Source organism: Anomaloglossus baeobatrachus, chromosome 11 (assembly GCF_048569485.1).
Source record: "Anomaloglossus baeobatrachus isolate aAnoBae1 chromosome 11, aAnoBae1.hap1, whole genome shotgun sequence".
NCBI lineage: Eukaryota > Metazoa > Chordata > Amphibia > Anura > Aromobatidae > Anomaloglossus > Anomaloglossus baeobatrachus.
In genome coordinates this window covers 63,372,287-63,398,918 of record NC_134363.1, presented here as the reverse complement: position 1 = coordinate 63,398,918, position 26,632 = coordinate 63,372,287, and the positions used below count along the sequence as shown (strand labels likewise).

Sequence of the window (26,632 nt, the reverse complement as noted above, 5' to 3'; positions counted from 1 at the left end):
CAATTTCTTTTATTTGAGGAATAAAAAAATGTTCTGACATGAATTATTATTGCACAGCCAAACAAGTAATCTTGTTATCAATATTAATAAAAATATGTCCTCCCATATCTGCCTATGGATATGCAAAGTGTGTTTTGACCTATGACAACTTACAATATGCAAACTGTATAGGACAAGGAATTATGGACTTGACCAAAGCCGTACGACATCTCCCTAATAAAACACAATGGCTGAATGCGTCACAAAACGGCATTGTCATAGTGGAGAACAAGACTTTTTTCCATTTGCCCAAACTTCTAGAGCTTCAGCTGAATGGAAATAAAATCAGCACCATCCAATCAGAAGCCTTCAAAAATTTAAAGAATCTTTATTTACTGGACCTCAGTTACAATAAATTGCAGACGTTGGATAATTGGGACATGAGCGATTTTAGAAATCTGAGAATTCTCAAAATTGGATATAACAGAATTAGTACAATAGAAAGTTTTGCTCTAGCCTCTCTACATCATTTACAAGAACTTGCCTTGTCGTCTAATAATATTACTAATTTTACAAATGTGGCAGAAGCTGTGAATAACTTAGCTGAGCTATCTAGACTGAACCTGAGCTCTAATTTTGTGACGGATTTATCTTCTCCAAGGTTGATCGCTCTTCAGTTGCTCAACGTTTTAGACCTGAACTATAATTTAATCGGTGTCTTAGACCTTAGTAATTTGTTCATGCCCAATCTGACTCACCTCATGTTGATGAAAAATAATATGAGCGCTATAAATGGTAGCTCCTTTTTGAATGTGCCTAAATTAACTCAGATCATCTTTGATGAGAACCCATTAAACATATCCTTTCTTCTGGGAATCCATCTTCCTCATTTGAGGGAACTGCATTGGTCCAGCATGAGACCCAAACTTGATGATGATTTAGATCTTCCATGTCAAGTATTCCGGTCTTTACCAAAATTAAGGGCTTTGTACATATCGCGTGCAAAGGTTTCACATTCTCAAATTAAGAAAATTGGAATGTGCACCAATCTGACATCACTCGTTTTGTCTACAAGTGCTCTGAGGGTATTGACGAAGACCGACCTTCAAACGTTTAAGGGCCTTAACGTTCTATATCTTAATAAGTGTAAAATTAGAATGATTCAGAATAGTTCCTGGACTGGTCTTAAACATCTCCATACTTTGATCCTCGAGAGAAATGAAATTCTTAGCTTACAAGACAGATTATTCAGTCCTCTAATTGGTCTTGAGTACTTGGACCTCTCCAAAAATTCCTTAACTGACATCAACAAAAAATCATTTCAAGGCTTACACAATCTAAAAACCCTTATTTTGAGAAGTTGTAAAATAGCAGATGTCATGCTTTTCGCCTTCACATACATAAGGAACCTTAGGCTGCTGGATTTACGGGACAACAGTATATCAATGATTAAGAGAAAGGCTTTTTACAATCTCTACAAACTTGAAACATTGTTATTGTCAGGCAACAAAGTCCATTCGGTGCAGGGTAATAGCTTTAAAGACATGTCATCATTAAAGAGACTAGATTTGGCTAATAATGAAATTTATAAATTTTCAGATTTAACCTTCAATTCCTTAAAGACGCTTCTAAGTCTAGATATTAGTAGAAATGGGCTAGGTTTTAATAAACGTGATACTAAAAGTCCTTTTAGGAAGCTTAAACATCTGGAATCCTTAGATATGAGCTACCAAGCACGACGCTATATGGATCCTGTTTCTGTATCACTTTATCAAGGTTTGCAATCCCTTAAAAAGCTGGAGGTCCGAGGCATTTCAAGCTCCTTTTTTAAGGATGTATCTTTTTCATTTTTGCCCAATTTGACAGACTTTGATATGTCCGAAACTTTCAAAGGAGATGATTTTAATTCCATGGTGGAGTTAATCAGAAAATGTAAGCAAGTGAGATCTCTTCACCTGGAAAACAATGAAATCCAAAATCTTCCTGAAGACATATTTGTTTCCTTTAACTTACTGGAAAACATTTCTCTACAACGCAACAAACTTAAGAACATTAGTGAAAAACTGGTGAAACCATTATCTAACTTGAGAAATTTGGATTTGTGGATGAATCCTCTCTTATGTTCTTGTGACAATTACTGGTTCCAGAATTGGTCTGAATTTAATACTCAGGTGCAGATACCGTTTTTACAATCATACAGTTGTCTTGGACCAGTAGCTCATGATTTCAATTTCCTGAGCCTGGATTTAAGTTTTTGTGGGACTGACCTGTCTGTTCTATTTTTTGGTGTCTCTTTTGCTTTCACGTTACTCTTCATGGCCACAACTCTTCTAACAGTAAAATTGAAGTGGTCCATACTTTACTTCTATCACATGGTGAAAGTTTGGCTTTCATGGAAAAATCAAAAGAAGAAGAGAGTCTACATGTACGATGCCTACATCTCCTACTGCTCCAATGACGAAGACTGGGTCATAAAAGAATTACTGCATCATTTGGAAAGCCAAGGACAACGCAAGTACAAACTTTGCTTTAAACCTAGAGATTTTGTTCCTGGATCATACCACATTGATAATATCCAAGATGCCATTAACAACAGCCGCAAAACTTTGTGTGTTGTCAGCAGAAATTACTTGGAAAGTGAGTGGTGCAAAATAGAAGCAGAAATTGCCTGTTCACGAGTCTTTTATGAGAAGGAGGATGTACTGCTTGTGGTATTTTTGGAAGAAATCCAAGATTTCAGGTAAGGGTAATTATGTGATACTATGGTATAAGACTTTACCTCTTTAGAGTTTATCAAAACCCGATTAGGCAACTATGATAATAGGTAAATATATAGGAACAATGCATTAATGTTTTTTCTAGTATTTTAAGTATGAACTAGAGATTTTATAGTTTCATGGTTTTTAAGGTTGAAGGTAGACATAAGTCCATCAAGTTCAAACCATAGCTTAATGTGTTGATCTAGACTGGAAGGCAAAAACCACATGTGGCAGACAGTAAACTCCATATTATGGGAAAAATTCCTTCCCAACTCCGCATACGGCAATCAAACTAGTTCCCTGGATCAACACCCATCCACAGAGTTTAGTGCACATAACCAGTATTATAATATTTTTCAAGAAAGGCATCCAGGACTCTCTTAAATGTTAGTAATGATTCTACCATTACAACATTATTTGGTAGAGAGTTCCATAGTGTCACTGCTCTTGCAAGAAAGAATCTGAGTATTGTCTCGAGTGTCTCCCGTCATTAGGAGACTTGTGACAAGTTTGGGACCGGAGTCTCATATTGCCTTGTGAGACTCTAATGCAGTGAGGATTAATGTAATTTTCCTTGCTAGGAGCTCCTGGTTAGTTCACCTTAGGTGTAGCCAGTTTGTGACCACTCCCATCTCCTTTAAATAGTCATATCATCCATCACGTGATACGGGTAATAGAATTGATTCTGTTTCTCACCACCTTGGAAGGAAGACGTTTTCTAGGAGCTGTTGGTGATCTGCTGCTGCAGCAGCTTTTGCAGTGCTACTCTTTGGAGCCATGTCTTCTGCAGCCTTGGTGTCTGGCTGCAACTGTGAAGTTCACTGGTATATCCTTTTGTCTATGTCCCCCTGTCTGTCCTCCTTCACCTGTATGTTGTTACTGTAATGGTGATGTCTAATATACTCGCTGGCCTTGTCACTATGGAGGGTGAGTGAAGGGACTAGGTACATGACGGCGACAAGAATGATTCGTTTAGGGATGTTAGGGGAGCTTAAGTACCAGACACGGGTTAGTGTCAGTAGGTGTCCCATCCCTCATTCCCTACCATCCTCACTTCTCATGTCATCCCCATTGAAATGCATGTATTTCATCGTGCATTGCACAGTCGTTCTATGACACATATCAGTCTGAGCATGACACATATGTGATGCTCGAACTATGTGATATATTATGATTACTTTCTTTCATCTATACAGTATGTAGTGGATGCCCCCTTGTCCCCGTCGCAGGCCTAGGTATAAAAGATCATTAGAGAGATCTCTGTAGTGTCCCCTCATATAATTGTACATTGTAATAAGATCACCCCCAAGCCTTTGTTTTTCCAAACTGAATAACCCTAAGTTCAATAACCTGTCTTCTCCGTCCACCCATTCAGTTAATATCCTTGGTCGTTCTTCTCTGCACCCGCTCTAGTTCAACTATGTCCTTCTTATACAAAGGAGACCAAAATTGTACAAAGTGTTCTAAGTGTGACCACACTAGTGACTTGTAAAACTATGTTCTTCTCATGAGCATATTTATGCTTTTTTTCCTAGGAAATTTGATTTGTGGAGAAGTCATTCTTTGCTAATTTATAAATTGTAAGCCTGCAAGGGCAGGGCCCTCTTCCCTCTGTACTAGTCTGTCTACTATAACTTGTGTATGTATTCTGTATGTAACCCCTTCTCATGTACAGCACCATGGAATTAATGGTGCTCTATAAATAAATATTAATAATAAAAAATAATAATAATTTAATGTCCCTTATGCTGTGGGATCTACAGACCCCAGAACTTATTAAACGTAATTTGTAAAAAATGTTACAAAATCTTTATACTCCCCTCATTGCTCATCTCTCCGGCCCCTCCGCTCTTCACCAACACCTGTCAGGTCCTTACCATATCTTCTGATTCAAGTCTCTCGCACTAAAATCCTCGGGCCTCTCACACTGAGCTGGGACTTCTGGCTCGGATGAGGCCTGGAACGGTTCAGCGCAAGTGCACATAAAGTCATAGTGTCATGATGTTGCGATGTGCACCGCCACTTTGCATGCACATGCATGAAATCACTCTGAGTCTCATCAAATCTGGAAGTCAGTGTGCGAGCTCCATGGATTTCCAGCTCTAGTGGCCGTTATCAGAAGATGCAATGAAGATGCAACGAGGACCAGATGGTTGATGAGGATGAGCAGAGATGCCAGAGATTTGAGCAGCGAGGTGATTACAGGTATTTTTTTAACCTTTTGATGGCGCTTTACAGTTCATAAAAATGGTAACCAATAGCCGTCACACAGAAGTGAATTACTAAAAAAAATCCGCATTTTGGAAAATGTGGATTTTTGTAAAATTGGTGTAGAATTAAATTTCATTTGAATTTATTTGCTCATCTCTAATATGAACCACTGTAGCCAGAAGTATAACCTGAAGCTGTAGTTTCCTAATGCAAAATGTACCAATTCCCCTTGCACCTTGTGCACTATAGTCTATGTGTAAATGGCTTACCCTGCACCCATTATAGCTAAACCCTTGATGTACCCCTTCTGTGATACTGGGTCCTTTCTTTATTCTTTGCTCAAAATGCATTAAAATATTGTCCACCCTCTCCCCTAGATAAACAAAACAGTCCCCTTACCTGAATTTAGTGCCCCGGTGTCTCAGTGGTTTTTTCTCAGTTATCCAGCAATTCATGTCCAGTTATCTAACTAACCAGAGTTTGGGGCATCAACCTGCTATTTGGAGTGTAATGAACACATTCTTGGGAGACTCAACTTAACAAATGAACTAATGGGCAACTCTTTGATCTAATACTAAAACAAACTATTCTATTGTTCATCTTCCTCATTTGCAAAGGTCTTATTAGTGACTAGTAGTGATGAACGAGAGCTACCATGCTTGAGGGCTCTGTACTCGTAACTAGTGATGAGTGAGCACTACTATGCTCTGTACTCGTAACTAGTGACGAGCGAATACTACCATGCTTGGTACTCGTAACTACTGATGAGCGGGCACTACCATGCTCGAGGGCTCGGTACTCGTAACTAGTGATGAGCAGGCACTACCATGCTCGGGTGCTTGGTACTTGTAACTAGTGATGAGCGGGCACTACCATGCTCGGGTGCTTGGTACTCGTAACTAGTGATGAGCGGGCACTACCATGCTCGAGGGCTCGGTACTCGTAACTAGTGATGAGCGGGCACTACCATGCTCAGGTGCTCAGTACTCGTAACTAGTGATGAGCAGGCACTACCATGCTCAGGTACTCTGCACTCGTAACTAGTGATGAGCGGGCACTACCATGCTCGAGGGCTCGGTACTCGTAACTAGTGATGAGGGAGAACTACCATGCTAGGATGTTCAGTGCTCGTAATGAGCAGTTGGATGCTCGAACTGGCTGGACTTTTTTACTGAGCATAATGGAAGTCAATGGAAAACTCAAGCATTTTTCATTGATTTTCATTATATTCTGTACTCAAGTCGAGCCCATCCAACTGCTTGTTATGAGTAACAAGTGTGGAAACATAGGAGTCAGTGGGTTCTCTCTTCCGCTGGTCTGGCTTTCTTCACAAAGACCACACATAGACTAGGGCTCATCCCACTGAACACTGGTTGTCTTATCTTAACCTGGGTTCTCTAAGTGAATTTATGAGCTCAGCGTTGAGTTGTGAAGCAGTTTTTTGATACTTCAGCTAGAACCATCGATCCTAGGCTGAAATTCTCAAGAATTAACCTTGAAGCAATTTTGTCCTCTAGCAGGAACCATATCTGCTAGGCTGAATTATTGGGGAATATCCAAAGTAAAGTAGTTCTGTGATCCTCCAGCTGGAACCATAGCTCCGAGGCTGAGATCATTTAGAATATTTTTATGGTGACAGAAGCAAGGCTCTTTTATACCCCTCAGTTCTCATTTCAGGGTATTGTGTCTTACAAGTTGGAGATGGCTGCTCTCTCATTGATCGATAGTTCAATTTGACTGCATAATTTTCCTCTGAACTATGTAGTCAGAAGGGCTGAAACAATCCACATTTACAGACAATAGGGATCCAATCAGTTTGACATGAGACAATGGCTAATTTCTCTTGATTTAACAAACAAAGAAACCATAGATCTGGCCTAATTAAGAATAGTTCATCCCCACACAAGTGGCCAGTTCAGGCCTTTTTCTTCTATAGCCTAATTCATATTAATGTCATTTACACCATTTAAGGTTTTAATACTAGAAAAAGGGCCATCCCGACTGGATGCACCTTGTGGCATGGCGGTTATGCTTTTTGATCAGTGCTAACTAGTATTGAGCGAGTAGTTAACTATTCGTACTCGCTATGCTGTTCATGAGTTCTGTCCGCTAGTCGCATACCTAAGTCAATGGGAAATACTCGCTAAGTAGCGAGTAACCCAAAAGCCGAACTTTTTGTGCGAGTAGCAAATAGTACGGCTTTCGGGTTACTCACTACATAGAGAGTATTTCCCATTGACTTACATTGCGCCCGCTACTTGTAATGAATATGCAAGTAGTGGACCTTACTCACTAACAGCATAGCGAGTACAAATAGTTAACTACTCACTCAACACTAGTGTTAACCAAGTACAATATGTTATTTACATGTACTATTACTATTCACTTATTATGGGGTATATACTCATTTTGTGATTTTTTTTTTCTTGTGTTTTGTCTATGAAGTGGCCACAGTGTGAAGATGCTCTCACTATTTCACGTATACCAACTTATACTCCTGCTCGTTTTTTGTTTTCTAAGTGTTTTTCACAGTATTACAAATCATTAAAGACATGCAGCTTTGCAATTTACTTTTTGGGAACTGAAGGATTTTTAATTCTATTAGTTATTGCCCATTGTCTAAGTTATCGACCAGTGCTGCAGTCTCCTAAGCACAGCACTTATAAGCTCTGATCGTAGGATCTGGCAAACGTTATTGCCACTGCACTCCTCCACTGCTGCTGAGTTGCCTTGTATAGCAGCACATACTATAGTTCAAAGCATCGAAGCAAAGGGCACTTTACACGCTGCGATATCGCTATTGATATCACTAGCGAGCATACCCACCCCCGTCAGTTGCAAATCGCTGCCCGTGGCGCACAACATCGCTTACACCCGTCACGCGGACTTACCTTCCCTGCGACATCGCTGTGGCCGGCGAACCGCCTCCTTTCTAAGGGGGCGGTTCGTGCGGCGTCACAGCGACGTCACACGGCAGCCGTGGAGGGGCGGAGATGAGCGGGCGGAACATGCGGCCACCTCCTTCCTTCCTCATTGCCGGTGGACGCAGGTAAGGAGATGTTCGTCGTTCAAGCGGTGTCACACATAACGATGTGTGATGCCGTAGGAACAACGAACAAACAGTGGCATGCCCCACCAACGATATTATGAAAAGGAGCGACGTGTCAACGATCAATGATTTTTGACGTTTTTGCGCTCGTTGATCGGCGCTCCTAGCTGTCACACGCTACGATGTCGCTAACAACGCCGGATGTGCATCATCTCCGCTCCTCCGCTTCTATTGGCCGCCTGCCGTGAGACGTCGTTGTGACGCCGCACGACCCGCCTCCTTAGGAAGGAGGTGGGTCACCGGCCAGAGCGTCGTCGCAGGGCAGGTAAGTGCGTGTGAAGCTGCCGTAGCGATAATATTCGCTATGGCAGCTATCACAAGATATTGCAGCTGCGACGGGGGCGGGGACTATCGCGCTCGGCATCGCAGCATCGGCTTGCGATGTCGTAGTGTGCAAATGGCCCCTAAGTCCCCTATATAGCTGCATGAGTAGTAATTTGTGCTTTGGGGGTGACAAAGCTTTGCCCCATCAATTGTGGTGCCCCACTCCCAGGCCTTCTGACTTCCTGCTTAGTAGACTATGCACCTTCTATGAGGCAGCCTTGCCTATGCAGCATAGACGGTGTTCTGTAGTGCTGAAGCTAGTCGGTACAGGTAGGATACACTATTATCTTGTAATTCTTCAGAGAAGCACTTACAAGCTCTGTATAGAAAGGAGCTTGTAAGCACTGCACATTTGACAATTTGTTCTAAAATACAGCGGTGGCTGGTATTCTAAGCAACGAGTGGTAAGCAAGGAAAAAACTGCAGTTGTTAATTTTCATGGGTCATACTTTTAAAGTAAATATGTGTTTTTACGCATCAGTTCTGCGCCCTCTGCATTTTAGGTTTTCAGCTACAATGTGGTTGAATAGTGGTTAAATATTTAGTGAATCAAATTGGACCCTGGACTTTAAAACAAAAATTCAGAAGTTCATTATTTATACTAATGATATTAATTATGTGGATAAAAGCCCATTGTGAAAAATTCAACATGAAATCAGATTAATACCCTCTAATAGCCACTAGATGGCGATATTATACAGGATATATTCGACAATCGGCCCTATTTATACATAGCTGGAGACAGGAAATACAGCCGGGACTTTTTCTATAGGTCAGCTGACCGCCGCAAAGGAAAAAGCCTCGCATGTGTTTCTACAAAATGCAGAAAAAGGGACATTTTAAAACAGGATCTAAATCAGAATAAATATATGATTATCAATAAAGTTAATTAATGGTAGTCGTGGGTGAGGTAGTTGTTTGCTGCACCCCGACACCCTACATGAAAATGGAGGTCTTGACTGGGTGTGTGATGTTGCACTATGGAGGTCTCATGTTGCTGATGGGATTGGTCAGCCAGGACCAGGTGGAAAGAGACCTCGAAACTCATGAGGCGAGGAGCAAAATACTCAAAGACTAATGGATATCACAAATACCTTTAACATTGGTGCTAGTGTGGTGGCTCACACGGGGCAGGCATCAGTTGTAGTCATGGAAGCTTGGGGAACCACAGGCCACAGCACCCCTCACCTCCCTGTCACCAGACCACTCACAGGACGGACTCCGATTCAGTCTCATGTGGCACACATTTGAGCTGCCCAGGGCTATGGCGTAGTCGGTCCCGGGCCGTATATGTACGGGGATTAGAGTTGAGCGCGGTTCTAGGTTCGAGGTTCTCCAGTTCTAGGCTCGAGTGATTTTGGGGCCTGTTCTAGATCGAACTAGAACTCGAGCTTTTTGCAAAAGCTCGATAGTTCTAGAAACATTCGATAATGGTTCTAGTGTGAAGCCCCGCAGGTGTTGTGTCGGTGTCAGTGCATTACCTTCAGGGACTCCACGTTGCTGGATCTCCGTCACTGGTAGGAAATCTTCTTTGTAGTCGTGACGCTACTCTCAGTATTGCGGCCAGTAGGGACCGCCACTGCAGATTGAGGGTCGCCTGGGGCTGATGGTGTGTGCAGTTAGATGTAGTAGCCTCCTGAGAGTGAGGCAAGCCCCAGGGCCCTGTGTAGGTTTGTAGTACCACAAGGCGCAGAATGACCACACAGGCAGGAATGTCTTTCAGGGTTTTTACTCACTTCAGGTGGCAGGGTGAGTAACCCGGGCGTAGCTGAGATGAACCAGGTAGGAACCAGGTATCCTTCAGGCTGACTTTATGAGGGTGACTACTGACTCGCCTTCCTTAGCCCTCGGTGGTTTGGGGTGACCCCGACTTTGAGTCCCTATGGGGGCCACCCAGGGAAGATGCTGCAGCCTCTCTCCCCTTGTTGTTTGCCGTGTGCTTGTTCCCCGGACCAGGCCACTCCAGCCTCTTGCCTCCTATGACCTATGGGCCCTCACTGCGGTTACGTGGCTGCGGCTTTTGTAGTGTTGTGGTGTGGGCTTTAAGAGCCCCACACCGGCAGGTTTAGCAGGGAAAGGTGAATCTATCCTCGCTTCGGGATCTGCCGCCCGGTTGGGCCTGGTGCTCTCTAGCAGTCTCCTTACTTCCCACTCCGTTGCACTCTCTAGCTGAAGCTGGCTTTCAGGCAGCACTCCTAGTTGACCGTTCTCCCCCGTCAATAGCCACTGCGCGGGCGCTGTTAGACAGCAACAGCCCCACAGGTCTGCTCCTCACTGAGCCCTATGGAGTTCTGCTCTAACTGACTCACTGCCCCTCCTCTCCTGTTCTTGCCTACGCCACCTAGCAACCAGATTCTCTTACCACACCCCTTGAGAGGAGATGGAGGCTCTACCCCCTCCACTATTCCAGTGAAGGTGAAGGCTTGCCCCCTCCTGGGATCCCCAGGGGTCCTCTCATGGGTACATGTGTGAGACCTGATCACTATGCGCCTGTGTTCCACACCCCGGTCAGCCTTCTGGATTACCTGTGTTGTACTGTCCCCAGCATGGGTGCAGTACTCAGTGGTGCCTGACCAGGTCAGGGGCGCCACACTAGCAGCAAAAAAACAGCTAATTCCTAGCTGGCTTTCCGCTGTAATAGTGTAAGTCACTCTGTGACTCACACTATTATGAAATTTCAGTGTATAGTGTGCGTGAACAGCGCCTTCAGATCACTGCTGTTTGTATAATGGCGATCGCCATTTTTTTTTCCTTGTCTTCCTTCCCTAAGCGCGCGCGTCTTGTGGGGCGGGCCAGCATGTCAGCCAATCCCAGACACACACACAGCTAAGTGGACTTTTAGCCAGAGAAGCAACGGCATGTGTGATAGGATGTCCATGTCACATGTCCCTGCATTATAAAACCGGACATTTTCCTCCAGCACGCCATTATCTCTTCTGCGTCATGGGTGTCAGACATCACTGGTGCAGCTCCGTCCTTTGTCCTATCACCGATACTGCTGTATGCGCTCCATAAACAGCGCTGGACAGCATAGGGATAGCACTTTCCATCAGTCCTTTTAAGTGCTCGTACCGGCAGGGTCAGAGCCATAGGTGACAGGTCCTGAAAACAGAGACAGCGTCTGTGTAGCTAAGGTCAGGGATTTCGTCGCTGCATTTCCCCATTAGGAGGGAATAGAAAGGCAGGCTTCCATTCCTCTACCCAGAGCCCCACAATCCTGGCACTGTACCCTCCTGTCCTCTGCACACTCAGTGTACCTAGTGGCATCCTAAACGTGGCTATTGGACTTTTGTCTAGTCCCACTAGTGCAAAGATATTTGCAGCACGTCTGCCTGCATTGCACACTCCAACTCATTATAACTAAGCCATTATACTAGCAAACACTCAGTGTACCTAGTGGCATCCTAAACGTGGCTATTGGACTTTTGTCTAGTCCCACTAGTGCAAAGACATTTGCAGCACGCCTGTCTGCATTACACACTCCAACTCATTATAACTAAGCCATTATACTAGCAATTTATGCTGCCAGTTTAAGGGCCGTAGTTGCATTGTCAGTGATATTTATTCTTTATTATTCTGCTGTTAATAAAGCTAGACCACCGCTGCAATCTACACCACCTCTCAATTTTTACTACCACATTTTCAGTGCACAATCTTGTCGCAATCAACATGAGTGGCAAAATGACAGATGCTGGTGGAAAGGGGAAGAGGCGTGGTGGAAAAGGAAAAAAAGGTTTTGTCCGTGGGGAAGGTGGCAAAGCTCCATTATCATCTGCTGAAGATAGACCATCTACCAGCAAAAGTAAGATGTCTACTAATTACCGTGGACACTCCGATGTGCTCCCTTTTTTACGGACACGAACAACAGGAACAAAGGTAGATGATGGCCAAAAAAGGAAAATGCTTGAATGGATCTCAAGTGGTCCAACAAGTGCCCTCTCAGCCACTTCAAGTACCGCATCCAAAAAACAGCAGTCCTCTGAGTTGTCATCCCAATCAAACTTGCTTTCTCCCAGCTCTGAAGTCTCCATCAGCCCTGCACAGTATGGTGGAACTGAGATGGCTGAGTCTGCAGAGCTGTTCAGTCACACTATAGCCTGAGAATCAGAGGTCTGCTCCCAAGCTACAGTGAGTACAGAACATGAAATGGTCTGCAGTGATGCCCAGAACCTTTGTGACTCTGATTCAGGCCGTGAGGACCAAGTTTCTGAGCATAATGTTGACCCTTTGTCACAAACTGTAACACCTGTGGTTATAGACAATGAGGAACATACTGATGAAGATGAGACGCAGATACCCGATTGGGATGACAACTTAAATATTCGGTCAGGGCAAGAACAGGCTCGGTCTGAGGGGGAGGGGAGTGCAAACACAACAATTGATGATGAAGTTCTAGATCCCACCTACTGTCAACCCACAGTCAGGCACTCGAGGAGGTCAACAGAGGCGGTGGAGGAGGATGCAACTGATGACGAAGTTACCTTGCGCCTTCCTGGACAGAGTCGGAGTACTGGTAGCACGTCTACAACTGCATCCTCAGCCACCACTCTGCCTCTGAGCACTAGTCGGGGTGGATCAACAGGTCGCATGCCCTCTAAGCCTTGCCTAGCCTGGTCCTTTTTTGACATAGCAAAAGATCGCCCAAATTATGTGATCTGTAAAATTTGTCATGGTTCTATTAGTAGAGGTCAAAACCTCAGCAGTTTGACAACTTCTTACATGAATCGTCACATGAATAAATATCATATGTCCCGGTGGGAAGCTCACCTTGCTGCAATGCGGCCTAGCGGAGCGAACCATCCACCGCCTGCCCCTTCCAGTGCATCTGCGCGCTCTTCATCTTCTAGGACTGTGGGGACAGCTGTCACACCTATTTTTCCACGCACAACTTCCACCACTGTAACCGCAACAGGCACTTTGCTTGGTAAGTCGTCAGTTGGTTTGGAAGGGGAAACAAGCGAGTGTGTACAGCTCTCTCAGACATCAATAGCACCAAAGTTGGATGAAGGCAACATCAGGTCTCCGCCTGCACTTTCCTCACAAACCTGCATTTTTCCAGGGACACCCTACTCAACACCGTCTACACACAGCAGCCAGATCTTTGTCCCTCAGATGTGGTCAAATAAAAGGCCACTTCCTGCGACCCATGACAAAGCTAAGAGGTTGACTCTATCCCTCTGTAAGCTCTTGGCTACCGAAATGCTGCCTTTCCGCCTGGTGGACACACAGGATTTTAGAGACCTTATGTCTGTCGCTGTGCCCCAGTACCAGATGCCTAGTCGCCACTACTTCTCTAAGAAAGGTGTGCCCGCGCTACACCAGCATGTCGCACACAACATCACCGCTTCCTTGAGAAACTCTATGTGTGAACGGGTGCATTTCACCACCGATACTTGGACCAGTAAGCATGGACAGGGACGTTACATGTCGCTGACTGGGCACTGGGTAACTATGGTGATAGATGTTGAAGGGTCTGCTGCACAAGTCTTGCCGTCCCCACGACTTGTGTGTCAATCCTCTGTCTGTCCAAGTTCCGCCACTGCTTCTGCCTCCTCCACCTCATCTGGGTCCTTCACCTCCACCCCAAGCCTGCCTGGTCAGGCCACCAGCGATCTCACTGCGCAGAAGGAATCACGCACGCCTCATTACTATGCTGGCAGCAGAGCGCAACGGCATCAGGCGGTCTTTAGCTTGACATGTCTTGGGAATAAGAGTCACACAGCTGAGGAGTTGTGGTCAGCTCTGCGGTCCGAGTTTAATAAATGGTTGTCTCCGCTCAACCTGCAGCCTGGTAAGGCCGTGTGCGACAATGCTGCAAACCTGGGTGCGGCCCTTCGCCTGGGCAAGGTGACACATGTGCCTTGTATGGCTCACGTGTTGAACCTTGTTGTCCAGCAATTTTTAACACACTATCCCGGCCTAGATGGCCTTCTGAACAGGGCACGAAAACTGTCTGCTCACTTCCGCTGTTCAAGCGCCGCAGCTGAGCGACTTGCATCGCTCCAGAAGTCTTTCGGCCTGCCGGTTCATTGCCTGAAATGCGATGTGGCGACACGCTGGAATTCAACTCTCCACATGTTACAGCGACTGTGGCAGCACCGCCGAGCCCTGGTGCAATACGTCATGACGTATAGCCTGGGCCAACGAGATGCAGAGGTGGGGCAGATCACCCTGATGGAGTGGTCTCAGATCAAGGACCTATGCACCCTTCTGCACAGTTTCGACATGGCGACGAATATGTTTAGCGCTGACAATGCCATTATCAGCATGACAATTCCAGTCATTTACATGCTGGAGCACACGCTAAACACTATTTGGAGTCAGGGGGTGGGACAACAGGAAGGGGAGGAACTACAGGAGGATTCATATGCGCAAGGGACAACAACATTACCAAGGTCCAGACGTTCATCATCACCAACGCGGCAGGCATGGGACCATGGGGAACAGGGATCAACAAGGGCGCATGGTAGCAGGCTAAATGTTGAGGAAGGTGCAGGACAACATGAAGAAATGGAGGACGAACTGTCCATGGACATGGAAGACTCAGCGGATGAGGGAGACCTTGGTCAAATTTCTGTTGAAAGAGGTTGGGGGGAGATGTCAGAGGAAGAAAGAACGGTTAGCACCTCTATGCCACAAACACAGCGTGGACTTGGTCCGCATGGCTGCGCAAGACACATGAGTGCCTTCTTGTTGCACTACCTCCAACATGACCCTCGTATTGTCAAAATTAGAAGTGATGATGACTACTGGATTGCCACACTATTAGATCCCCGGTACAAGTCCAAATTTTGTGACATAATTCCAGCCATAGAAAGGGACGCACGTATGCAGGAGTATCAGCAGAAGCTGTTACTCGATCTTAGCTCGGCTTTTCCACCAAACAACCGTGCAGGTGCAGGGAGTGATTCTCCCAGTTGTAACTTGCCAAACATGGGACGGTCTCGTCATCTTCAACAGTCTACCCGTACCAGTAGGACCGTATCTGGTGCTGGTAACAGCAATTTTATGGAATCTTTTCATAATTTTTTTAGACCCTCCTTTGCAAGGCCACCAGAGACAACAAGTCTGACACATAGTCAACGGCTGGAGAGGATGATACAGGAGTATCTCCAAATGAACATCGATGCCATGACTTTGCAAATGGAGCCTTGCTCATTTTGGGCTTCAAATCTAGAAAAATGGCCAGAGCTATCCAGTTACGCCTTGGAGATTTTGTCGTGTCCAGCTGCCAGCGTTGTCTCTGAACGTGTCTTCAGTGCTGCTGGGTGTGTGCTGACAGATAAGCGCACGCGTCTGTCCAGTGACAATGTGGACAGACTGACGTTCATCAAAATGAACAAGTCATGGATCCAGAAGGAATTTACTACCCCTGTGTCATCCTGGGGAGAGTAAATGCTTGTGGATTTGGAATGTGCTTGATGCAAATCAAAACATCCTGTTTGCAACTAGGGCACAAGTGCTGCCACTGAAAGGGGTGGGTGTGTGTGGGGCCCAATTTTTGGAAAAAAGGGAGACTCCGCTTGGAGTAACCCTTGCTTGCTGTGTTTTTTAAAAGGAGCCAAGATGAACAAGTCATGGTTCAGCAAAGACTTTTACCTACCCCGGTGTCATCCTGGGGACGGTTAATTATGGCGTATTTTTGAATGTGCTTGATGCAAATCTAGCTGTGAAGTGTACAACTGGGGCACAACTGCTGCCACTGAAGGGGTGGGTGTGTGTGGGGGCCAATTTTTGGAAAAAAGGGAGACTCCGCTTGGAGTAACCCTTGCTTGCTGTGTTTTTAAAAATGATCCTAGATGAACAGATCTGGGATCAGGAAAGACTTTGCTACCTACCCCGGTGTCATCCTGGGGACGGTTAATTATGGCGTATTTTTGAATGTGCTTGATGCAAATCTACCTGTGAAGTGTACAACTGGGGCACAAGTGCTGCCACTGAAGGGGTGAGTGTCTGTGTGGCCCAATTTTTGGAAAAAAGGGAGACTCCGCTTGGAGTCACCTTGCCGTGTTTTACATGACTTTAGAAGGGCGTGCCATGCCTATATCTGTGTCTCCTCTTTTTCCTTGTCCTGCTCTTTTGTTTTCGCATGAGTATATGTCCTTGTCACTTTCCCATGTGTTTGTGTTGTGTTGTGAGTTGTTTGTCACCTTTTGGACACCTTTGAGGGTGTTTTCTAGGTGTTTTTATGTGTTTGTGAATGCCTGCCATTGTTTCCTATGCGGTTCGAGTTCGGTTCGTCGAACCGAACTCGAACGGGGCCTCCGTTCGGCGAACCGACCTTGAGCCGAACCGGGACCGGTTCGCTCATCTCTAACGGAGATGCTGTGTCACGGGTGTGTGATGGCCGTTGCGCGGGTTCCGTGACTCCAGGGTTCGCTTGCAAAGGGGTTATATGCAGGGGAGATCATAGAGTTTATGTTGTGACGCCACTTGCGAGTTGCAGTTAGTTTTGGAGCTGCCGCTGCACAGTCTATTGCCACTGGGGCTGGAGGTGATGGTAGCTTGGATGTTGGGCCCTCCGCAAGTAGGGCCGGGGCACCAGGGGGTTGATGAAGGTGTCCGGCGTGGAAAGAAGGGAGACCACACGATGGGGATGCAGTGCAACTGGTGTTTACTCGCAGCGGTGGTAATGCTGATTCACTGAGGACGGCTGGTTTCGACCCCTGGTCCCTTTAGTCCCAGTGCCGATGTGGTAACCTGGTGTCTTCTTTCCCCTGCACCTCTCACTGGATTGGTGGAACCCCGTAGTTTGAAGCGTCTCTGGGGTCCCTAATGCGGGCGTCACATGATACGATCTATAGTGCGATCGCACGAGCGATCGTACCCGCCCCCGTCGTTTGTGCGTCTTGGGCAATTAGTTGCCCGTGGTGCACAAAGTTGTTAAACCGCCGCCACACGTACTTACCTGCTGAGCGACATTGCTGTGGGCGGCGAACATCCACTTCCTGAAGGGGGTGGGACATTCGGCGTCACAGCGACGTCACACAGCGGCCGGCCAATAGAAGCGGAGGGGCGGAGATGAGCGGGACGTAAACATCCCGCCCACCTCCTTCCTTCCACATTGCCAGCGGGAGCCGCTGGACGCGGGACGCAGGTAACCTGTGTTCATCGTTCCTGGGGTGTCACACGGAGCGATGTGTGCTGCTCCGGGTACAACCGGAGCTAAGAAAAATAAACGACTTTTTAAAAATGAACGACATGTCAACGATACACAATTTGCGAACGTTCTGCGTCGCTTATAGGTGTCATACGGGACGACGTCGTAAACGATGCCGGATGTGCGTCACGAAAACAGTGACCCTGACGACATATCGCACGATAGATCGTCTCGTGTGACGCCCGCATTACTGTTTGTCGTCAGTCTCTGGTCCGTACGGTGGGCGGTGTGAACCCTGTAGGGTCGGTGTTCTGTTACGGTCCCTGGCTCTCTTGTTACTGCTGGTGCCCCCGGATTCTTGGGTTAGTGAGGTCCTGGATGGTCCCCTCACTGTGCAGGTATTTGTTAGGCAGCATGAAGTGTTCGCCTGACCTAGGGCTCTGTGTCCTGTCGGTGCTATGGTTCTAGGAGTACCTCGTAGTACCCTCCATGGCAACCACTCTCCATCACCACCTAGGTCACTGCTACACGACCCTGTCTCAAGACACATCCATGTCCTTCAACTGTCACTACTGACTTTCTTACTGTCTTTCTCCTCCCCCCCTGGTTGTCGGCTAGTTGACCAGATCGGCTCCACCCCTAGGTGGCTATCCATTGGTTCCCAAACTAGTCAGTCACCCATGATTGGGAGAAGGGAACTGGGGATGTTTATGTGTTTTGGCGTTACTGGCACTGGTCTTCCAGGTCCCTGGGGGTATGTCCTGCATCTTTGTCAGGATGCAGTACCTTGTAGTGCCCTGACGGGGTTCAAGGGCGCTACACATTCAAAGGGAAAAAAAGTCCAGCAACAGTCTCTATTTCTTAAACAAACAAATCAGCTTTATATCCTTCTGTTTCTAGCAATATCTCGGTCCGCAGTTTGCCGGTACTGGAATTCTTCTCATAGAGGTTCTTCACAAATTCATTCTCACCTATCATTTAGCAGCAGTCCGTCTCCCTGGCACCTGAGAGCACTCTCTGTCACCACTAGGCCTTTCCTTCCGTCACTGTACATCACACTGGCACGATACCGGGTTATGAAGTTCATTGGGCCCATTCACCCCACCCACAGTGGACACCAAAGCTCAAGAAGGACCACAACCCACAGGGCTCTCCATCCATGCCCAAATCAACCATTCATACCCTACAACCTGAGGGCGAACAGACCTTTCAGTGCGTGTGGAATTCTTTGAGTATTAGCAGCCATGTGAAACGGACGCAAGACCCCGACCGTTAGACTATACCCCTCTCCTGGGGGATGCAGTTGATCAATCCAGAACCGTATCCCGCGTATCACGGTCGCAGGGATGACACATTGGGTCAGAATCATCATGATGGGTGTGTTACTCATCCATCTTCCTGGGGACTTTTCTCTAGTCTACTTCCTGTCCCTCCTTTTTATATACTCTTATCCTCCTCCTACTACTACTCTCTCTCTCTCTCTCTCTCTCTCTCTCTCTCTCTCTCTCTCTCTCTCTCTCTCTCTCTCTCTCTCTCTCTGAACACCCAGGTGCCAGGAGAACTGTATTGCAACACTGCCACCTGGTGGCAAAATCACGAAAAACAAGACATTTTCAGACAGTACATATGACAGTGGTGTGCCGGGTACGAATGCAGGGGTGGGCCTAACCCTTAACTCCCCTACAGAGTAGTGCCGAATATATTCGCTCATCACTACTGGTTTTATTACACAGCTGGCACCCATCAACTATTTAAAGGGCTGAGCTCCATACACCTGAACCAACATGTGCAGTACATGTCTGGCGGATGTCAGGAAGGAGTTAAGAGGTTATATTCTTTGACACTGCTGAGATTTTTAAAAATCTGACACAACATTCTAGAATATATGTATTCAAATGAATAGGGCTTTACAAAACTCAAATCAGGTGCAATCTATGAGCATTTTGCCCATCCTTTGAAAGAATGAAATGTCAGATTTTGTCCCAGACTTCACCAAAGTGATATTCTCACTTGTCTATTATGTATCAGAGGATAATTTTGGCCGGATTTCTCCTTTAAGTATATAGAATAGCTACACCAGAACGGTATGTAAACTGTGCACGCAGGTAATCCACATCCGCAAGATCCTATAAACTAAGTAATGAGAGCCAAATAGATACAATAGGATTACTTTTAAGATCACTTAGGCTATGTGTCCACGGGAGAATGTAGCTGCGGATTTTTCTGCATCAAATCCGCAGCTTTCCCCCAGAATTCGCACCTTTTCAAAGGTGTGGATGTGCCGAGGATTTGCCGTGGATTTTGGTGCGGATTTTTTTCCCCAATTTTAAAGCCAAAATCCGGATCAAAATCCGCAACAATAATTGACATGTTGCAGATTTTTCCGGATCAAAATCCGCACCAAATCCGCAGCGTGGGCACAGCATTTCCAAAATGCCATAGAAATGGCTGGGAAGTGCCTGAGCTGCAGATTTTCGGGAAATCCGCGGCTTTTCTGCGAGAAATCCGCGTCAAAATCCGCGCATTTTCCGCAGCGTGGGCACATAGCCTTAGTGTGTGCATGTTGCCTGTGGGTAAATGTAGTCCGGAAATGGAGCTCAGCAAAGTTCTAGGATAGAATTGCTTAAAGGGAAGCCCTAGTCTTAAGTTGGCCGGACTGGTGGATCTGACCAGCTTCAGTGACTCTCCGCTCTTCCAATGCTGCAGAGACAAAACTACTACTGTTAAAAGCATTGGAGAGAACACAGTTCAGATCAGTGGTGAGACCATGCTGTCGATCTTCAGAAGCACAGCGTCCCTCCAGGCAAGCAGAAGCCAGGAGGCTGGGGAGTGGTGTGCTCCTGAACACAAAAGATTAGAACAGCCTCTTTAAGAGAAAATTCATGAATATTTGATATATTTAATATTACTTTGACCACCAGATATTTTCATAATAAAAGAATGAACTACTTAGCTTTATTGAGTCTTCCAGATACGGTCTTAAGGTACCTACACACATTAGGTTAAAGATGAGAAGCAACAAGTTCAACCAAAATGACTATTCATTGGATAAAAAATTAGGAACAAATTATTGTTTTATTCAACAGATCACAGACCATCGAGGCTGGAAATTAAGCTGGGTATATCTTTGTCAGTTGAAAGATGAGCAAAAGACCTTTCTGGGAATATTGTTTCAATAAATGATCATTAATCTGTACACTTTAGGCCCGGAATGCAAGAAGCAATAAAGATGATAAATAAGCTCTAGTATCACTTTAGGGGCTTTTTTGAGTATGCTTAAAATATAAGCCCTACTCCAAAAATAAGCCCTAGTTGCAGTTCCATAAGGAAGTGTCCAAGCAGCTGAAAAGTAAAGATTACAGCAGAGGACTTTTCATCAAATGTGTGTAATGACTCTATATACTATATGTTTCACTTTTTCTATTGAATTATTGAAATAAATTAACTTTTTGATGATATTCTAATTTATGGAGATGCACCTGTTTATAAGGTCATGATGTATACATATAGTCACTAGCTCAGCAAATATAAAAAATGATCATATATCCATTCATTAATTGGGCAGTAAGTCACAAATATATTGTATGTTTATATATACTAAAAATTACATAGAAATTTGATAATACTCAAAAAAATATACAATAGTGATCTATAGCCTTAACATTTTTGGTAGTGTTGCTATACAGTATACCGTTAGCTGTCACTTATACTGTATACATATATTTGATAAAAGACCGCTATATTTTTTGTACTTGTTGTAGTCTGAGGACTTTCCACGGGCACTTTTTGATGTTTTTAACGTAACATTAGAGGTGTTTTTCTCACTGTACCTGCTCCGAATAAATATTTATTGTATCTATTGGATGTCTGATCATGTTTCCTTCTTTTTCTTCTACCCCCAAAAGAAAACAGACAACCCTCACAAAAAAATGCATTTCCAAGACCTCAAGCAATTACAGTTGTAGATGGGCTCTCAAACTGAGATCTGAGTCACTGTCAGGTTTCTCACCATTGCACTGCAGCTTTCAAAAACAGATCAGGTACCAGTATCACTCCACCCAAGTGATACTCCTTCTAGTCACCAGAGGGAGCCAACCACTCTAGAACACAGGGGGACCTGACAGCAACGCAGATCTGTGTATGAGAGTCTATTCACTTGCCATCTCTAATTGTTTGGGGTCTCGTAAATGCGATTCTTTTCAGGGTTGTCTGCTTTCTTTTGGGGGTAAACGTAGAAGTACATAGAGAATAATACATTTAAGAAGGTAATTTAAACCTTTATAAATATGGTATGTATCCACCACTATAGGACTGGACCACGAGAATAGCAGATCAGATAAGAAAATGTGCATCTGATCCAGTAATAGGAGTAATACATAATGTTGATGTTCCAGAATGTGATGACAGGATTAGGTTTGAATAAATGTAGATTTTTTTTGGTTCAAGAATAAATGTGGATTGTTGTTCATGGGAAATATGACATCCCATGAAAATAAGTCCTAGAGCATCTTTCGGAGCAAAAAATAATTCAAGACAGTCTTTTTTTTGGGGAACCATGGTATTTACTTGGTCCTGCACATTTTTGTCTAAACATCATTCAACCAGCACCTGCTTTAATCCAATGTATGGAGGCCTTTACTTAAAGTCTATCTGCTTGTAGATGAGTTCTCACCTTTATGTAGGCCATACAGACAGACGTGGTCTCGAATATTTACATTGATACGCACGCTGTGAAGGTGATGTTGGTCCAGTTGAAGATGATGATGTCGGTTCAGTTCCCATGTAACATTTTTCCCTCAGAGCACTAGGTCGTCTCCCACGCGTCTATATACAGTACTTTTAGGCAGACCAGACCTTAAGACAACTGAGCTATTTATAGTAGAAAATAAGAATCACAGCAATAATCTCCAAAAGTTGTGTTTCCTGTCCTCTGGTGAACTTGAGTCTTCTGCGTGTGTGAGATTTCGTCTGCTTTATTTTCTCTTTTGGATTCTATCAGCTTCTGTTTCATGATGGTTTAGCTTTTAGAAATCCCATTAGTAAAAAAAAGCCATTGAAGCCTTTGTGCGATGAGAATGTCTATTGTGTTATGATAGGCTTTTATTCCCACAGCCAGAGATCCTCACAGCTCATTATGTTGTTCAATTTCTTTTTTAGACTTTCTGCCTATCACAAATTACGGAAGCTGATAAAGCAGAATACATACATTAACTGGCCCGAAGACCCTCAGGGCGATGAATTCTTCTGGTTCAAGCTTCGGAAAGCATTAGATGCCGGAATATATGAAGAGGGCACAATACAGCTTGCTGTGGCTAACTGATAACACGAATCCGCCCCAAAACTATTTCCAGGAACAGAAGTCGTGTCTGCTTCACAGATGGTTTTAGTGTTGAGATGTCTACACAGGATCTCCACACTTCTCTAATCAGAAGGATGTTCAAGACAAGATCTATTGATTTCATGGGAAACAATAATATTCGATGCTGTAGCAGCACATGTGACTCCATAACTGTAAATAAAATCAGTGTATGATCCAAACCTGTGCCATTTTCTACTATACTTTCTAATAATGTTAAGTTCTCTGCATCCTGCCATTGAAAAAAGATTCTTACATTTAGAGAATGAAAATTAAGTCCACCCTTTCCTTATTCACATAGTAGTTGGGGCTCAATGTATCAGTAGGTGCAGGGGGGAGGTGGATCCTCCATGCCCAACGTCCAGATGGGCACATGGGCCAAGGCCATCGGTTCAACAGGTAGGGGGGAAAAGGGCAGTATAAGAGTACTGGAAGCAGCGGTAGCAGACATACTAGAAGCCACAAGTGTACAGGAGGCTGGTAGCAGAGGTACTGGAATTCGTTCGCCGGTCCTGGATCCACGAGACAGGATGTCCCAACGGCTCTTCCTCTTCTTATCCAGGTAATCCTTCTTCTTTCCACACCCCTTCCTATAACTTCCTACCAATCCCATAGCAGACCCTAACCATGTGACCATTCAAAACCCTATAACTCCCCCACCGAGCAATCGTACCAAAACCCCTGTTAACCTTATCCTGCCAAACGCCTTATTAACCCTATATGTGCCTGTTCTTACAAACCCTTGTCATGTCCGTTCTTCCGATATGGCTGCGCCCCCACACCAGCCCTTCTCTAGCAGACAGGATACTGGTAGCAGATGTACTAGAACCATAGGTGTACAGGAGGCTGATAGCAGAGGTCCTGGATGCTGCAGGCAGACATAAGACTTCCTGGAAACTACAAACAGGTAGTAGAGGTACTGGAAGTTGACAGTAGACATGAGGCTGGTAGAAGAACTACTGGAAGCCCCAGACACACAGTATTCAGGAACACTAAAGTTTTACTGCCAAGCTACAGGTGTGTGTCTTGGTGAGCCTTAAATAGGCACAGGCGGATCATATTTGTAGAGGATGGACCATGCTAATTTGAAAGACGCTTCATAGACTTCTGTCTCTCCGCTCTGTATTCACTGGTTGTTATGAATGCAATAAGCAGACTGCATCTCATTACTAGTTGAAGCTCAATGTGTCAGTAGGTGCAGGGGTGTTAGGCTCTCCTGGTGAGTTGGATCCTCCTAGCACAAGGTCCAAATGAGCACATGGGTCAAGGGCACTAGTACATCAGGCAGGAGGGAAATGGGCAGTAACAGTCTGGAAGCAGCAGGCAGACAGTAGACCAGTAGCAGACATGCTACAAGCCACAGATGTACAGGAGGCTGATAGTAGAGGTATTGGAAGCCGCAGGCAGATAGGAGACCGGTAGCATACGTTCTAGAAGAGGCAGGTGTACAGGAGACTGGTAACAAAGGTACTGAAAGCCGTAGGGAGACAGGAGACATTGTGGAGACTGCAGAAAGATAGCAGAGGTACTGTAAGTTGATGGTAGACTTGAGGCTGGTAGAAGAAGTACTAGAAGCCCCAGACACACAGAATTCAAGAACACTAAAGTCTTACTACCAAGATACAGGTGTGTGTCTTGGTGAGCCTTAAATAGGCCTAGGCGGATTGTGGTTGTAGAGGATGGACCATGCAAATTTGAAAGACGCTTCATAGACTTCTTTCTCTCCGCTCTGTATACACTGGTTGTTATCAGTGCGATAGGCAGACTACATCTCCCCACTGCTCCCTTCTCTTTCCTGTGTCCATCCTCCAATGAGGAAGGAAAATGACAGCTGATTGGCCCATTAAATATATTTTTAACCACAAGACTTCCGCACCCTGACATGATACCCGTAGAAGCAGGGCAAAACGCTCATCGGGGTGGAGGGACGTGGATCCATCTAGGCACTTATCTGAGGTAATGATTCATATATTTGTCCTTTTTGGCAGATGCATATAACCTCCCTTTTTACATGGCTCCATTCTGAACAATGTACCTGCTCTTTACCTCTTATTTATTAGCCTTTCACCTTACCACATCTCTTGTTTTTAGGCATCTTTGCTGAATTTTGGAATTTTTTACTTTTTTGTCTATATTTAATATTTCCTAATAAAAACAACTGTATTATCTTGAATATTTTTAGCTTCACTTATTCTGGTTTACTGCTTCAGTATTGTGTGTATGTAGGGGGTGGTCAAAGTCCCCCCCCCGTTTTATGTTAATTGCCTGTGTTGTCAAAGTAATGTGTTTTAGGTACTAAGTACGCTGTTAATGTGCGTGGTAAAGTAACTGTTGCTGCTAGTGAAGTATGGGTCTCCGATGTAGCAGAGCCAAGATCAAATAGTGGCTGACTCGACCTAGTGGTCGGGTAGTAAGAGCGTGAGGTTAGATGTTGAGCAAAGGCCGCTTTACAAGCTGCGACATGGCTAGCATTTGCTGGTGATGTCGAGCATGATAGCACCCGCCCCCTTCATACGGCCGATATGTGGTGATCGCTGCCGTAGCGAACATTATCGCTACGGCAGCGTCACACGCACATACCTGCTCTGCGATGTCGCTGTGACTGGCAAACCACCTCCTTTCTAAGGGAGCGGTTCTTCAGCATCACAGCGACATCACAGCAGCGTCACTGAACCACCACCCAATAGCAGAGGAAGGGCGGAGATGAGCGGGACGTTACATCCTGCCCACCTCCTTCCTTCCTCTTTGCCGGCGGCCGCAGGTAAGGTGAGGTTCCTCGTTCCTGCGGTGTCACACATAGCGATGTGTGCTGCCGCAGAAACGACGAACAACATCGTACATGCAGCAGCAATGATAATTGAGAATAGGGGGGCATGTCACCGATTAGCGATTTTTGAATGTTTTTGCGATGATGCAAAATCGCTCATAGGTGTCACACGCAACGACATCACTAAAGCGGCCGGATGTGCGTCACAAATTCCGTGACCCCAACGAGATCGCTTGAGCAATGTCGTAGCGTGTAAAGCGGCCTTTAGATAGGAGGAAGAGTGACAGATGGCCAGTGGGTGGTTAGAGAGACAGGTCTTGTGAGGAGTTTCTTTAGCAGAAAGGTTCTTGGTCTAAAGAACATGGCATGGAGTAAGAGCCGGTCAGGGAACACTGAGGAAACCTCCTAAAGGTACAGAGCCTATGGCTAGCCCCAATAGGCCCAGAGAAGTCTCTTAACTAGACAAGTGTTGGGGCCCAGAAGCAGACAGCGGTGAGAATGAGTGGTGAAACAGAGGCACAGGTGCCAGAAACTTTCAGACTAGTTTCAAGATAGCGGGGATAGGCTGTGACGGAATACCGGAGCCTACAGCTCACCTCAACAACCCAGAGAAGTCTTCCAACAAGACAAGCGGTGGGGTCCAGAAGTGGACAGCGGTGAGAATATGAGTGGTGAAACGGAGGCACAGATGCCGGAAACTTGCAGACTAGTTCCAAGATAGTGGGGATAGGCTGAGACAAAATACCCCAAAAATAAGAATTATTCTTACCGATAATTCGGTTTCTAGGACCTTCCACGACAGCATAGGAGGTTGTCTCTCCACGCCCTAATTGGGACAGGAAGTTCAAGAGGTTTAAAAGGACCCTCCCACCTCCCACAGCCAGTGTCTTACAAAGAATCCATAGCATATGAGAAGTACTACACATTCAGGAATATATGAATACATAGGAGAGGGAATTACCTGCTGTCGTGGAAGGTCCTAGAAACCGAATTATCGGTAAGAATAATTCTTATTTCTCTAGTCCCT

The 26,632-nt window shown here is 45.3% G+C and overlaps 1 protein-coding gene across 1 annotated transcript; it reads left to right on the top strand.

Annotated features, from left to right (window-relative positions):
• Positions 1 to 24,908, top strand: LOC142257102 (uncharacterized). Its single transcript, XM_075329181.1, has 2 exons — positions 1 to 2,719; positions 22,640 to 24,908. The coding sequence occupies exons 1-2, from the start codon at positions 39 to 41 to the stop codon at positions 22,800 to 22,802; spliced, it is 2,844 nt and encodes a 947-aa protein (XP_075185296.1). The 5' UTR covers positions 1 to 38; the 3' UTR covers positions 22,803 to 24,908.
• Positions 24,909 to 26,632: the final 1,724 nt, after the last annotated feature.

Excerpts from the sequence above, each read along its gene's own strand:
- LOC142257102 (XM_075329181.1), top strand. The coding sequence starts at position 39 with ATGAATTATTATTGCACAGCCAAACAAGTAATCTTGTTATCAATATTA. Across the intron at positions 2,720-22,639 it reads GAAGAAATCCAAGATTTCAG|ACTTTCTGCCTATCACAAAT; the intron begins GTAAGGGTAATT and ends TTTCTTTTTTAG.